This window comes from Loxodonta africana, chromosome 20 (assembly GCF_030014295.1).
Source record: "Loxodonta africana isolate mLoxAfr1 chromosome 20, mLoxAfr1.hap2, whole genome shotgun sequence".
Lineage (NCBI taxonomy): Eukaryota > Metazoa > Chordata > Mammalia > Proboscidea > Elephantidae > Loxodonta > Loxodonta africana.
The window spans coordinates 66769577-66784996 of NC_087361.1; the positions used below are offsets into that span (position 1 = coordinate 66769577).

At 38.4% G+C, this 15420-nt stretch overlaps 1 protein-coding gene across 1 annotated transcript; it reads right to left on the reverse strand.

Moving 5' to 3' along the window:
• Nucleotides 1–753: 753 nt before the first annotated feature.
• LOC111750708 (apolipoprotein R-like) lies at nt 754–14949 on the reverse strand. Its single transcript, XM_064272973.1, has 4 exons — nt 12581–14949; nt 8042–8212; nt 2988–3163; nt 754–1476 (listed from the first exon to the last, which is right to left on the reverse strand). The coding sequence occupies exons 1-4, from the start codon at nt 13065–13067 to the stop codon at nt 1321–1323; spliced, it is 990 nt and encodes a 329-aa protein (XP_064129043.1). The 5' UTR covers nt 13068–14949; the 3' UTR covers nt 754–1320.
• Between the last annotated feature and the right edge of the window lie 471 nt (nt 14950–15420).

Sequence of the window (15420 nt, forward strand, 5' to 3'; positions counted from 1 at the left end):
TTCTTCCCCCTCCCACTCCTGGCAACCACTAATAAAAAAAGTACAATATCTTAAGAGTAAAGCTAGTTGAATTTTTGCAAACTGAACACACCCACGTAACATCACTCAGATCAAGAAACAGAGCATTACCAGCACCTTGAGGCCCCTCCTTATGTTCCCTTTCCAAGGGGGATTGCTATTTGGACTTCTAATGTCACGGATTAATTTTGCCTGCTTTTGTACTTTACATAAAAGAAATGAAGCAGTATATACTATCCATTCATTCCATTGTTGTGGTATATTTCATGATGTGATAAATGCCACAATTAATTTATATCCTGTGCTGCTCATGAGCAGTTTGGTAGTTTTTAATTTGAGATTACTGCAAATAGTGTTGATATAAACATTAATTCCATCATCAGGAGTTGGGGGCTGACTGGACAGCAGCTAAGAACACAGCAACTCTCCACAGAACTTTGTCTGAAAGTCTGCTAGGTTCCTTCTCTTCCCTGCCCTGCTCACCCTACTTCCTTTCTTGTTTCTTCTGGGACCACTTCTGTAATAATTACTTGCATACGAATCCTCTTCTCAGGGTCTGCTTCTGTGGAATCTGATCTAAGAGGGACATTGAAGCCATTTTAATTTAAATACAGTATTAAGGAAAAGAGCGATGACATTAAATTAGAAGATTGTATATGCCCGAGAGGTTGATACTTGGGTTATACATAGATCAGGTTTTGAAGAACTTATAGCTTGTCATTACGGGATGGACGGGATGTTGGACAAAACCAAATATATCTTAAATGTGGAAGATGATAAATGACTCCAGATAAATACTGGTCAAATAGGGAGAGAAGAGAGACTTGGAGGAAGATGTGATGTTTGACCTGAGCACTGAAAGGTGAGTAGGAAGTGATGATGTAGCATAAAGACAATTCAGACAAAGGTAGCAACGTGGGTGTAAGTCTATATTTTCAAAGAAACATTAGGAAGTGATTTGTAAAGGGCCCTAAGTTTTCATTACACAGAAATCTAAGTGAAAACAAGGAAAATTTGATTTTCGACAGGTGATCATTTATTTTAGACAGCCCACCAAATCCAGGAAAGCAGAAGTGTAAGATGAGCTGTGAGGACATAAATCAATAAATAGTTCCACATCATCAGTGGCACTAAGAATATTAACTAATTCTTCCAACACAGGAATATTTTTCTAGTGAATGATAATATTTAAGAAACAGTAGAGTTTGGGTCTGACTTCTTAGCGTTACTATATAGGAAGAGGACCTAATTTCTCTATTTTCTTTAGGGGGAGAGGGATGGAGTAGATGTGCTGATTTCTAACTAGTGTTCCTCTTCAAGTCCAACTCTTCGTGCCAGTTGTTCAATCTCCAACGACAGTTTATATACTTCCAGGGCCATTTTCACATCCTGCGGCCTTGGGAGACACTGCATGAGGTATCTGCCTGATAGCACTTGTTTGCAGCCTTCAGGGGCTTCCTAAAAGAGATAGACAAAAGCTTCTTTTTAAAAAGCTTCTTTTTAAACTGACAGTGTAAGATTCTTTCAGGATTCATCACCATTGACAGCAAATTGGAGTATTATACCCTCCAAAAGACATTCTGTCTCAGCAAAGTGTTCACCTTAGGGCAGAGTTATGGATTAGATTGTGTCCCCCCAAAATAAAGGTGGAAATCCTAACCCCTGCACCTGTAAATATGACCCTATTTGGAAATAGGAGTTTTCTTTTGTTAGGTTAATGACATCATACCAGAGCAGGGTGAGTACTAAACCTAATTACTTCTGAGTGATATCTTATAAATAGAGCAGAATAGACACAGAGACACACACAGGGCGAAGATAGATGCCATGTGAGGACCTGTCTACAAGCAAAGGAACACCAAGTATTGCTGCAGACACCAGAAACTAGGAGAGAGGCCCACAGAGAGAATCAACATGGCCAAGACCCCGATTTGCACTTTTAGCCTCCAGAACTATGAGAAAATAAATTTCTGTCCTTTAAAGCAACCACTTGTGGTATTTTTTGCTACGGTAGCTCTAAGTAACTAAGACAGGTAACAATGAATAGCTGCTGAAGCAGGGAAAGGACACGCTGCAGAGGACACCCAGAGGGCTCTTCAGGGACAACTGGAAGGAGAGTTCTGAGGACCCATCCAAAATGGAGCAAAAGCATAGCATTTATTGTTAAAAATATAGGCCTGGTGGCCAAGTCACTTGGATTGATGAGGCCCTCCTATCTAAGGATCTTGGTCCTTCTTGCTATAAAATGAGAGAATTAGAATACGCCTCAACGAACTCACCACAGTACTTCAAGGTTAAAACTGCTAATTCCCATAGGTGATTCAAACAACTCAGAAATGAATCCTGACAAAAGTCTGATTTCATTGACATTGGCTGCGATGGTGCTTTGAAGGAGGTTGCCATTTTTAGGGTGTGATAGGACACCCTGAAATGTATGCCACTGTTGTGAGTTGAATTGTTTCCCCCTGAAATATGTGTTATCTCGCCTAGGCCATGATTCCCAGTATTGTGTTGTCCAGCATTTTGTGATCTGATGTGATTATCCTAAGTGTTGTAAATCCTAACCACTATGATGTTAATGGTACCGGGTTAGAGGCAGTTATGTTAATGAGGCAGGGCTCAATCTACAGAATTAGGTTTATCTTGAGTCAATTTCTTTTGAGATATAAAAGAGAGAATGGAGCAGAAAGGAGAGGAACCTCATACCACCAAGAAAGAAGCATCAGGAGCATAGCGTGTCCTTTGGACCTGGAGTACCTGCACTGAGAAGTTCTTAGGCCAGGGGAAGATTAATGACAAGGACCTTCCCCCAGAACCTACAGAGAGAGAAAGACTTCCCCTAGAACTGGTGCCATGAATTCGGACTTCTAGCCTCCTAGACTGTGAAAGAATAAATTTCTGTTTGTTAAAGCCATCCACTTGTGGTATTTCTGTTATAGCAGCAGTAGATGACTAAGATAGCTACTTACCCACTCACACTTGGGCACCCCTGGGTACCAGGTTCTGTTCTCTGAGCAAGTGATACTCTGGAGACCAACTACACCATAGCCGGGATCACACTTAATGATGACATTTTCAGTCTCAACATACTGATCCTTATCCACATACAGCTTCCCGTTTTCTATCTCCGGTTTCAAACACAGAGCTGTAATGGAAATACAATTTTGATCATCCTTGATTCTCAGGAAAAGATTGTATAATAGTACAGATTATTGAAAGGTGAGAAACACTGATAACAAATTATACTCAAATTGAGAGTTGCTCTTTGCCTCGGTTTATTTTATGATAATAATAAAATTAATAATAATAATGTTTTTATACACATACTACATGTCAATGTAAATACTATTGCAAACAAATATTACTTTCTTCATTAGGCTAGAAAGGAAAACAAGCTACAGAGGGTTTATATAATTTTCCCAAGGTCACATAGCTTTTAGGTTGTATGATTATGTTATAAGCCTAAGTATTGTGATCTCAGAATCTGAGTTTTCAAAACTACTATAACTCAAAACCTTGTTCTTTACACGGCCCTAAGCATATAATTTTTATTCTCCTCTTAATATCCTGTGTTAAATAGAGATAATAGTGGGAAATTATCTCCTCAAGTTGCTGTTAGCAGAGTGATAAAAATGCCATGTGGAGTCGAAAGGCAGACTCAAACCTGACCTCATATTTGTCACCCCAGCGTGGTGGTCAACCAGAAATCTCTTACCAGATCAATCTGTATGAGGCTGTAATGAAGATATCAGATACTTCAAGGATGTTTGGAATTTACACATTCAAACTTAAGCAGGTATTCACTAAGATCTTGCTAAGTCTCCATTGATACTGTCAAATTAACAGTTGTTATCTCTAGGTCCAGAATCAGAACCACATATACACATACACTTGATTTATTACAAACGTAGCACTGCACAGCAGTGAGGAAACTATGTTCTAATTCATAAATGGTGCAGGGTTAAACAGATATCCACTGGGAGGAAAACAAAATTTGATCCGTACTTTATACCATAAACAAATAGTGATTCTAGGCGGACTGAAGAGATCAACATTAAAGATAAAAAAATAAAACTTCTGGAAAGTAACATAGGAGAATATTTGTGTGACCTCGTTGTAGGCAAATATAGCTTAAATAGGACAAAAAAGCTCCAACCATCAAGGAAAAGATTGATAAATTGAAGAACTTCTGCTTGTCAAAACTAGGACACTCACACATTACTGGTAAATTGTTACAACTACTTTTGAATAAAATTTGTCATTATCCACTAAAGGTGAATATGTATAAACCCTATGCAACAGCAACTCCACTCCTAAATTTATTCTCAACAGAAACACATGCATATTTGTATCAAGAGATGTGTCCCAGCATTATTCCTAATAGTCTGCAACACAAAAAACCCAAACTTTACCTATACAATGTTCATACAGTATTAAAATGGATACATAAACAAGGTATATTCATCCAATGGAACATCGTTGTTGTTATGGGCAGTCATGTCAGTTCCAACTCATAGCGACTCTATGTACAACAAAATGAAGCACTGCCCAGTCCTGTACCATCCTCACAGTGGTTGCTATATTTGAGCCCGTTGTGTCAATTCATCTCGTTGAGGGTCTTCTTTTTTACTGACCTTCTACCTTACCAACCATGATGTCCTTCTCCAAGGACTGGTCCCTCCCGATAATATGTCCAAAGTACGTGAGACAAAGCTTCACCATCCTCACTTCCAAGGAGCACTATGACTGTACTTCTTCCAATACACTTGTTTGTTCTTCTGGCAGTACGTGGTATATTCGATATTCTTCACTAATGCAATAATTCGGCATCAATTCTTCTTTGGTCTCCCTTATGCATTGTCCAGCTTTCACATACATATGAGGTGACTGAAAATATCATGGCTTAGATCAGGCACACCTTAGTCCTCAAGGTGACATCTTTGCTTTTCAACACTTTAAAGAGGTCCTTTGCAGCAGATTTGCCCAGTAGAACACGGCATTTCTCGACTGCTGCTTCCATGGCTGTTGATTGTGGATCCAAGTAAAATCAAATCCTTGACAACTTCAATCTTTTCTGTTTATCATGATGCTGCTTATTGGTCCAGTTATGAAGACTTTTGTTTTCTTTATGTTGAGCCGTAATCCATACTGAAGGCTGTGGTCTTTGATCTTCATCAGTGCTTCAAGATCTCTTCATTTTCAGCAAGCAAGGTTGTGTCATCTGCATATCTCAGGTTGTTAATGAGTCTTCCACCAATCCTGATCCCACATTCTTCCTCATACAGTCCAGCTTCTCGGATTACCTGCTAGGCATGCAGACTGAATAAGTATGGTGAAAATATATCACCATGACACACATCTTTCCTGATTTTAAACTACCCAGTATTCCCTTGGTCTGTTCTGTTCTTTTTTGTTTAAACCACCCAGTATTCCTTTGTTGTGAAAAGATACCACCACGACACATATTTTTCCTGACTTTAAACCACTCAGTCTTCCTTTGTTCTGTTCAAATGACTAACTCTTGGTCTATGTACAGGTTCCACATGAGCACAATTAAGTGTTCTAGAATTCCCATTCTTAGCAATGTTGTCCATGATTTATGATCCACACAGTTGAATGCCTTTGCATAGTCAATAAAACACAGGTAAACATCTTTCTGGTATTCTCTGCTTTCAGCCAGGATCTATCTGACATCAGCAATGATACCTCTCATTCCATGATCTCTTCTGAATCTGGCTTGAACTTTGGCAGTTCCCTGTGGAGGCACTGCTGCAAATGTCTTTAATTATCTTCAATGAAATTTTGTGTCTGATATTAATGATATTATTCTATAATTTCTGCATTCTTTTGGATCACCATTCTTTGGAATGAGCATAAATATGGATCTCTTTCAATTGGTTGGCCAAGTAGCTGTCTTCTAAATTTCTTGGCATAGATGAGTACCTCCATCCATTTGTGGAAATATCTCAGTTGGTGTTCCATCAATTCCTGGAGCCTTTTTTTTTTTTTTTTTTTGCCAATGCCTTCAGTGCAGCTTTGACTTCTTCCTTCAATACCATTGGTTCTTGATCATATGCTACCTCCTAAAATGGTTGAACTTAAACCGATTCTTTTTGATACAGTGACTGTGCATTTCTTCCATCTTCTTCTGATGCTTCCTGCCTCATTCAATATTTTGTCCATAGAATCCCTCAGTATTGCAATTCTAGAATTGAATTTTTTTTTCAGTTCTTTCAGATTGAGAAATGCTGAGTGGGTTCTTCCCTTTTGATTTTCTAACTCCAGGTCTTTGCACATTTCATAATAATTTACTTTGTCTTCTTTAGCCACACTTTGAAATCTTCTGTTTGGCTCTTTTACCTCGTTATTTCTTCCACTCACTTTAGTTACTCTACATTCAAGAGCAAGTTTCAGAGTCTCTTCTGACATCTATTTGGTCTTTTCTCTCTCTTCTGTCTTTTTAACCATCTTTTGCTTCCTTGAGTATGATGTCTTTGATGTCATCCCACAACTTGTCCGGTCTTTGGTTATTAGTGTTCAATTAGTCAAATCTATTCTTTAGATGGTCTCTAAATTTAGGTGGGATATACTCAAGGTTGTATTTTGGTTATGATGGACTTGTTTTAATTCTTTTCAGCTTCAATTTAAACTTGCATATGAGCAATTGATGGTCTGTTCCACAGTCAGCTGCTGGCCTTGTTCTGACTGATGATATTGAGCTTTTCCATCATCTCTTTCTGCAGATGTAGTTGATTTGATTCCTGTGTTTTCCATCTGGTGAGATCCACGTGTATAGTCGCCATTTATGTTGTTGAAAAAAGGTATTTGCAATGAATAAGTCGTTGGTCTTGCAAAATTCTATCATATGGTCTCTTGGTGTCATTCCTATCACCAACCACAGATCCTTCTTTGTTTCCAACTTTTGCATTCCAGTCACCAGTAATTATCAATGCATCCTGATTCCATGTTTGATCAATTTCACACTGCAGAAATTGGTAAAAATCTTCAATTTCCTCATCTTTTTTTTTTTTTTTTTGGTATTAGTGGTTGGTGCGTAAATTTTGAATAATGGTCGTATTAACTGATCTCCTTATAGGCATATTGATATTATCCTATCACTTACAGCATTGTACTTCAGGATAGATCTTGAAATGTTCTTTTTGACAATAAATGAGATGCCATTTCTCTTTAATTTGTAATTCCCGGCATAGTAGACCATATGATTATCTGATTCAAAATGGCCAATGCCGGCCCATTTCAGCTCACTAATGCCTAGGGTATCGATCTTTATGTGTTCCATTTTATTTTTGATGATTTCCAATTTTCCCAGTTTCATACTTTGTATATTCCATGCTCTGATTATTAATGAATGTTTACAGCTGTTTCTTCTCATTTTGAGTCATACCACAATAAAAAAGAATAAACTATCACTACTTGCAAGAAGATAGATGTTTTTCGAAAACATGACATTGAGTAAACAAGCCAGGCACAAAATAGTACATACATGATTTCCTTTACACAAAGTCCAAAAATAGGCAAAGCTATTCTACGGTTTTAGAATTCAGAATAATGACCCCTCCGGGAAGTAGAGTCAGGGTGTAACTGGGAGGGGGCATGTAGAATGCTTCTAGGATGCTGGTAGTAGTAATGCTTCTTGACGTCAATGGTAGTTACATGGGTTGGTTCATTTTTTGATAACTCATTGACACCTAAGATTTGTACACAGCTCTGTTGTATGTTATAATTAAATTTAAACTTTTTAAAAAATAAAACAAAAAGTGGCCCTTTAAATACCCTGAAAAGACATGCATTGGGAACAGTGATTACTTAAAGGGTGATAAACTGTGTGATTGTTCACACTTCGTAAATGTTGTCCCATGTGCATATATTAATGACACAAATTAATAAATACACTTAAAATACAAATTTCTAAGCACTCCCTCTGTTGGGGGAAGACTGTACTGTCAGAACTTTCATAGGTGTTCTACCTTCTTGGAAGGGCTATCAGTGAAGCTGGAGTTACCTTTACATTGAGGAGCTGGAGACGACCAACTTGAAAATGTGCAGGTGATTTTAGCCTTTCCAACCAGAACATATCCTTCATCACATTTATATTCCACCTCAGTAGGAAAGAATAGAATTGTGTTCACATATTTATAGGATCCATGAGCAATGCTTGGAGGTATTTTGCAACCTTGAATGGTGAGAGAAGAGTGAAAAAGAGTGAGCCAGTTTCATTTAATTAACAGTACAGAGTGAGGGGCCCTTCCCATTTGTCTTAGTCGTCTAGTGCTACTATAATAGAAAACCCACAAGTGAATGACTTTAACAAAGAGAAATTTATTCTCTCACAGTCTAAGAGGCTAGAAGTCCAAATTCAGGGCCCTAGCTCCAGGAAAAGGCTTTCTCTCTCTGTTGGGTCTGGGAGAATGTCCTTATCATCAATCTTCCCTGGTTGAGGAGATTCTTAGTGCAGGACCCTGGGTCCAAAGGATGTGTTGTTCTTCTGGCTCTTGTTTCTTGGTAGTATGAGGTTTCCATGCCTCTCTACTCACTTCTCTCTTTTATATCTCAAAAGAGATTGACTTAAGACAAAGCCTAACCTTGTAAATTGAGTCCTGCCTCATTAATATAATTGCCTCTAATCCTGCCTTATTAACATCATAGAGGTAGGATTTATAACACATAGGAAAATCTCATCAGATGACAAAATGGTGGACAATCACACACTACTGGGAATCCTGGCCTAGCCAAGTTGACACATATTTTGGGGGGACACAATTCAACCCATGACACTGTTTTACAGAACTAGGTCATTACATTATTACACTAGTGAGGTATGTTTCATTTTCTTGACATGACCACTGAACTTTTACACTGTTCATGGACTTTTTGGTGCAAATGCATAATGTAGCCACAAGGAGTCACTCTGAAACAGAATTTTATCCTATAATCGTGAGGCAAAATGAAAAGAATGCTTACAAATTAGTTTTTAAAAAGCAGACAAACTAATAGAAAAATGGCCAAAGGACTTGACCAGACACTTATCTAAAGCAGCTACACTAACGGGCAACAAACATATGAGTAGATGCTCAACCTTGTTAAACTAAAAAATCAAGCCTGTTGCTGTTAAGTTGATTGTGACTCACGGTGACCCGGTATGTTACAGAGTAGAACTGTTCCATAGGGTTTTCTTGATAGTAATCCTTATTGAAGGAGTCCTGGTTGCACAGTGGTTAAGCCTTCAGCTTCTAACCAAAGTCAGTGGTTCAAACCCACCAGCCGCTCCACAGAAGAAAGATGTGGCAGTCTGGTTCCATAAAGATTGCAGCCTTGGAAACCCTATGAGGCAGTTCTACTCTATCTTATAGGGTTGCTATGAGTCAGAATGAACTCATTGGCAACAGGCTTGGTACTGGTTAATTTTTATGGACACAATTCACCAGGGCTTTCTTCCGAGGGGCTGCTGGGTGGGTTTGAACCACAAACCTTTAGGTTAGCAGCCCATGGTAAACTGCTTGAGCTGCTCAGGCTCCTTCAGCCTCTTCGCACCACCTCCACCACCAATTGCCATTGAGTCAATTTCCGACTCATAGTGACCTTATAGGACAGAGTAGAACTGCCCCATAGGGTTTCCAAGGCTATAAATCCTTAAGAAAGCCAACTGCCATATCTTTCTCCCATTGGGCAGCTGGTGGTTTCAAACTGTAGACCTTTCAGTTAACAGTTGATCATTTAACCACTGCGCCACAAAGGCTCATTTCAACCTCGTCAATCATCAAGAATTGAAATTAAAAACTACAATGAGTAACTACTACATATCCATGAAAAAAAAAAAGAATGTCTAAAATTAAAGCCCATGACATTACCAACGTTGGCAAGATTGTTACTCATTGGAGCTCTAAGGTACTTCTGGTAAGAATGAAAACTGATATATTCACTTAAAAAACCATTGTGATATTATTTCCTAAAGGTGAAAATAATAATATCCCAGAGCCTGGCAATTACATTCATGAGTATTTTATCAGCAGAGATATATGAAAGTGTGCACCAAGAAAAAAGATCAAAAATATTTATCGCAGAATTATTTGTAATTGATCTAAACATTAAACAACCTAAATATCCATCAGCAGTGGAACAGGTTAGTAAATTGTGGTACATTCATCTCCTGGAATACTGTGCAGTCATAAAAATGAACGTAATACTACTCACGACACTATAGATGAATCTCACAAACAAAATGTTTAGCAAAAGTAGACAGACACCATGAATGTATGATTCCATTTTAAAAGTTTTTAAAAATGTGAAACTAAGCTATAGTACAACTATCAGTAAAATGGAGGAAATAATTACCATGAAAATCAGAATAATGGTTACCTTTGAAGAGGGGTGGAGTAATAAATGGGAGGTGCCCCATGGGACTTCTGGGGGCTAGTAATAAACCGGAGTGAGGTTTTCACAAGTGTTTGTTTTTTGATAAATCATTGAGCTGTACATGTTCGTTGTGTACACTGTTCTCTGTGTGTGTTGTATTCCAATAAGTGTTTTAAAGAAGAGTTGCTTATCTTTGAAAATTTGTGAAGACTGAGTGAATCCGGAATCTCTATGTAATCCCCACCTCTCCCAACCACTACACCCACTACAAAGAACATGTTTTGTGCATTTTACGATATTTTGGAAAGAAGCTCATCAGAATGAGGCCAAACAATGAATTATAGTTTAAAATAAGAAATATGAAAGGTTGGGTTAGAAAAGGAATTGTCTCAGGTTCCAAAAATTTTTTTGTGAGAAATTTTCGTGCAGCTTAATAAATTTAGAGCATTGGGCATATCAGATAAAGCACTAAAAGATGATTTCCTTTTAAGACTGAATCTAAGTTAAGAGTTGTGTCTAAACTACCCATTTGCTAAAAGCAAACTATTTAAAACATTTATCAACCCATGAGCATTAAGACAAACCTCTTCTGGCCTTTCCCATGGAGTCTTCACCCTCATCAACAACTGCTCCTCTGTGTGAGTTAGCACTGCTCTTAGGCAAACCTAAGGCCTGTGCATTCTCACTTCTATACCTTTGGTCCTACCATCTCCCATTGTAGAGTGCTGCCTACAGTCTTCTACATGCTACTCTAGCAAACGGTGATTATCTCTACCTTGGGTTGCCTATGACACTTATTAGCAATAGATCATAAAGAATGATTTATTGAGTTTGTGACCACTTTTTTGCTAGACACTATATTAAGCATTTTATAGACGTTATAAAAGGAACCCTGGTGGTGCAACAGTTAAGTTCTCAAATGCTAAGTGAAAGGCCGGCAGTTGGAGCTCACCAACTGCTCCGCTGGGGAAGAAACCAGGCGATCTGATCCCATAAAGATTACACCCTAGAAAATCCTACAGGGCAGTTCTCCTTTGTCACATGGGGTCGCTGTGAGTCGAAAATCAACTTGAAGGCACTCAACAACATCCCTGGGTGCAGCAAACAATTAAGCACTCGGCTATTAGCTGAAAGGTTGGCAGTTCAGACCTATCCAGAAGTATCTTGGAAGACAGGCCTGGTGATCTACTTCTGAAAGGTCACTGCCTTAAAAACCCCATGGAGCAGTTCTACCGTGTACACATATGGTCGCCATGAATCAGAATTGACTCCACAGCAGCTAGGCAACTCACAATAACAATCCCTCAACAATTGTCATCCTTTTGTTGTGAAGAATCATCTTCCAAATAAAAATGCTTCCTGAATATGCCCACAGTTTCCCCGGTCCCCTCTCAGTGATGAATGAAGTGTGACGTCCATACTTTTTATTAATCTGCTAGCTTTCAAGGGGGAACATCCTATTTTTTTAGGGTTAGGATGTTTCCCCTAAGCTGTCCCAAATCCTGCTTTTTGATACCTTAATAGCTATCTCAGGGGATATGCTTATAAATACTTTTAATAAAATATATTATAAAAATTATTCTCTCAGACAAGAAACAATGTTGCCTAATGAAAGAGGAAAATATCACTTCGATAAAAGCACATTTCCATTTAAATAACATAAATTATTCTAATTTCCACAGCAATAGCTCAAACTCATTTCTCATTGATTTGTAAAAGTTTCCTCACAATTTCAATAACAATGTCTTGCTTTACATAAGTTTACAGTTTACAAAGTGCCTTCTTGTTACTCTAGAAAATTTACTCAGTGTTTGTGATCTTAGATGATATTTTTTGATTTATAGATGAATTTTTTTCTAATTAATCAGTGACTAAGATTGTAGATGTTATAATTAACCTGATCAGAAAATAACTGTGTTTTACAATTTAAATATAATAACTAGATTTGAAAATTAAAGGCTATTCCTTGCTAAAACAGCCTAGCAAGGATTTTTGTATTTGAAAGAATTAGAATAATTTCTTTAATATTTTTAAATGCTTTATTTTCATTCATAACAAAGTTGACTGTATTCTCTCAGAATTGTTCTGAACTACCACCATTTGACTACCTTTGACTAATTCTTCAATGCGAATTTTTCTCCATACCTTGGAGAAACTGTCCCATTTTCCTCATAACCACTGTACTCACCACACAGGGCCAAAGGGCTCTGCAGTAGGATCAAGGCCCCAACAAGGTACAGTGCTGGGAAACTGCTCTGCAACATTTGGGTCATGGCATAGAGTCTCAGAGATGCAGCCCTGGGGCTCGGCATTCTCAAATACCTGGAATTAAGATGAACAAAGTCTTCTAAGAAACAGCTGAGGTGGTGCCTGAGCCAAGGAGCTAAGCCTTGGCAAGTTCCCAGTTCTGTGTCACTAAAGAGGAGGGGCAGGAGGTGTCTGGAATACCAAATGCTGGACACTTCTCTGACAGGGGCAAGCTGATAAGGCCTCCCTATTGGGGAGAAGAGTCTGAAACTTGGTAGGAGAGTGTTTGAGTCTTCTGTATCTTTACAATTGTTAAGGTAAGACTTTCTCACTGTTCGAATGGGACATGTGATGAGTTCCTTTCTGGACATATGCATAATTTTTCTCTGAGTAAACAAGAGCAATAGGCAAAAGGCACTGTAGTTCATGATACACTTAGAACATTGCCCATGGTAGGCTCTGCGTGGATTAGAAGCATGGCAAAAGAAAAAGCCCTGAATGAGAAGCAGTACTTCTCCAGGGGGTGGTGCCAGCAGCCAGGGTATGAATTGCTTACAAAGGAATGGATTTCTTTTTTTTTAAGTTAAATATATTTTCTAGACTGCCTACCGCCTAACCAGAATAGAGGAATACAAGTTTCTAAGTGTGAAAACACTCAAGAATCCAGGGCAAACAAGAATTATTCTTATAATACTGAAGTGGGAATTTTTTTCCCCTAATTCCTGGGTTTTCTGATGTATGCTTTTATTAGTTGCCGTCAAGTTGGCTCTGACTCATGGTGGCCCCATGTACAACAGAGTAAAGCATTGCTCAGTCCTGCTCCATCTTCCTGATCATTGGTGTAACCTAGTCCATTGTTGTGGCTACTGTGTAGTGCCTTCCAACCAAGGAGGCTTATCTTCCAGCAGCATAGTGGACACTATTCTGTTGCGATCCATAAAGTTTGCATTGGCTAATTTTCAGAAGTAGATCATCAGGCCTTTCTTCGAACCTGTCTTAGTCTGGAAGGTCTGCTGACATCTGTCCACCATGGGGGACCCTGCTGGTATTTGAAATACTGGTGGCATAGTTTCCAGCATCACAGCAACATGTAAGCCACCACAGTTCGCCAAACCAACAGATACGTGGATAAGACACCAAATGATTTACTGTGAGGAGCTATTCTAGTTGGGAAACTATTCTAGTCCTGTGTTTACAGCACTGAAAAAGCGTGCACTGAAAGCTAAAGGGTTGATGGTGATGAATTAAAAAGAAGGGAAGATTTATTATGACTCTCAGAATATCTGAATGGTGTTGGATCAGAGTGAAGCCCAGCATTTTGTCTCTGAGCACTAAAAGACAAGTTGTAGAGAGGCACATTTGTTATCCTTAATGGATAGTTAGCCCCAAGACAAGACCAAGTTTATCTTACTATCTGGGACTTATTCATTCAGATAATTTCCTGAATTTAGTCTCCTTAAACGGGACAAGTGAAACCCCCAACCTGGGTTCTCTATCTTGCCCACCAGTTACAATTATCTGTTTCTAAAAGGTACAAAGATACTTGTCCAAAACACAGACTAAGTTCTGGAAAATGTCCCAAAGTGATCTTCACCACCCAGCTAACAGCAGACCAACAACAGCCAAAATGCTGAGCTCTCAAAAATAAGCAGGAAGAATTACCAAATATAACTGGATGAATTTCTTTGTAATATTGATAAAAGCACAATGAAATTTCAACTCCCTACAGAGAAAGGAAAACAAATAAACCCACTAAGTGGCTGCTTCCTTTAGAAAGAGGAACCACAATACAAACAAGTCATTTAAATGACTTACCAGAAAACTATAGTAAACTGTTTTTAACTAGTTAATTAATCCTCAAAAAACCGTACGACATGGCTCTTCTCCATTTCACAGATGAGGAAACGGCTTCAGATAGATTAAGTAAACTGCCCTAAATCTCTTTACTAATTTGTAGTTAAGCCAAATTCTGAACCCCAGACCCATTCTAAAACCCAAACTTTTTCTTTATATCAAAACAATTTCCATTTATTGGCCAATAACAATTTCCTGTGCAGGACACTGAACTAACCATTTGGGAGTAAATTAACTCTGTTGATCTTTTACCCAGGAGTGTACCCACACCCCACCACCACCCCAACCCCTCCATGCTGCTGCTGCAGCTAAGGGCTTACACCTGTGATCTTCTCCAGGGACTTGTACTCAGCTGACGGGAGCCACCTCACTCTTATATACTGTACCTAGAAAGGTATGTATTCTAAGATCCATCTTTGATATAAAATTAGATGTTCAGTGCTTATGTACCTGAATCTTAGTAGCTTAACTTCTTGCAAAAACATCAACACTAACTTATGTTTCACTGTATCACCTCAGTTTTTATAGAAGGATGCTATATTTGGCTTTTTGAAGAACTCTTCAATTGAGGTTAGAGGCATTACCCATTCACTGTTCTTGTAGAATAATCCATGCAATAAATTCCTTTTCTATTTTCGTAACAGTGAAGAAAAAAAAAAAAAGCTTCTCCCGTAGAACTGATATGCTTATTTTTATCAAACAATATATTTGATCCCTTATACTTCCCATCTTATTTGACTGAAAATAAACTCAATCATAATTACCTTTTCCATGATTTTGATTTTCCATTTTTATTTTAGCAAGTCCAAGTTATGCATGGAGCCCTGAAGGCGCAGTGGTTAAGAGCTTGATTGCTAACCAAAAGGTCAGCAGTTCGAATCCACCAGCTGCTCCTTGGAAACCTTATGGGGAAGTTCTGCTCTGTCC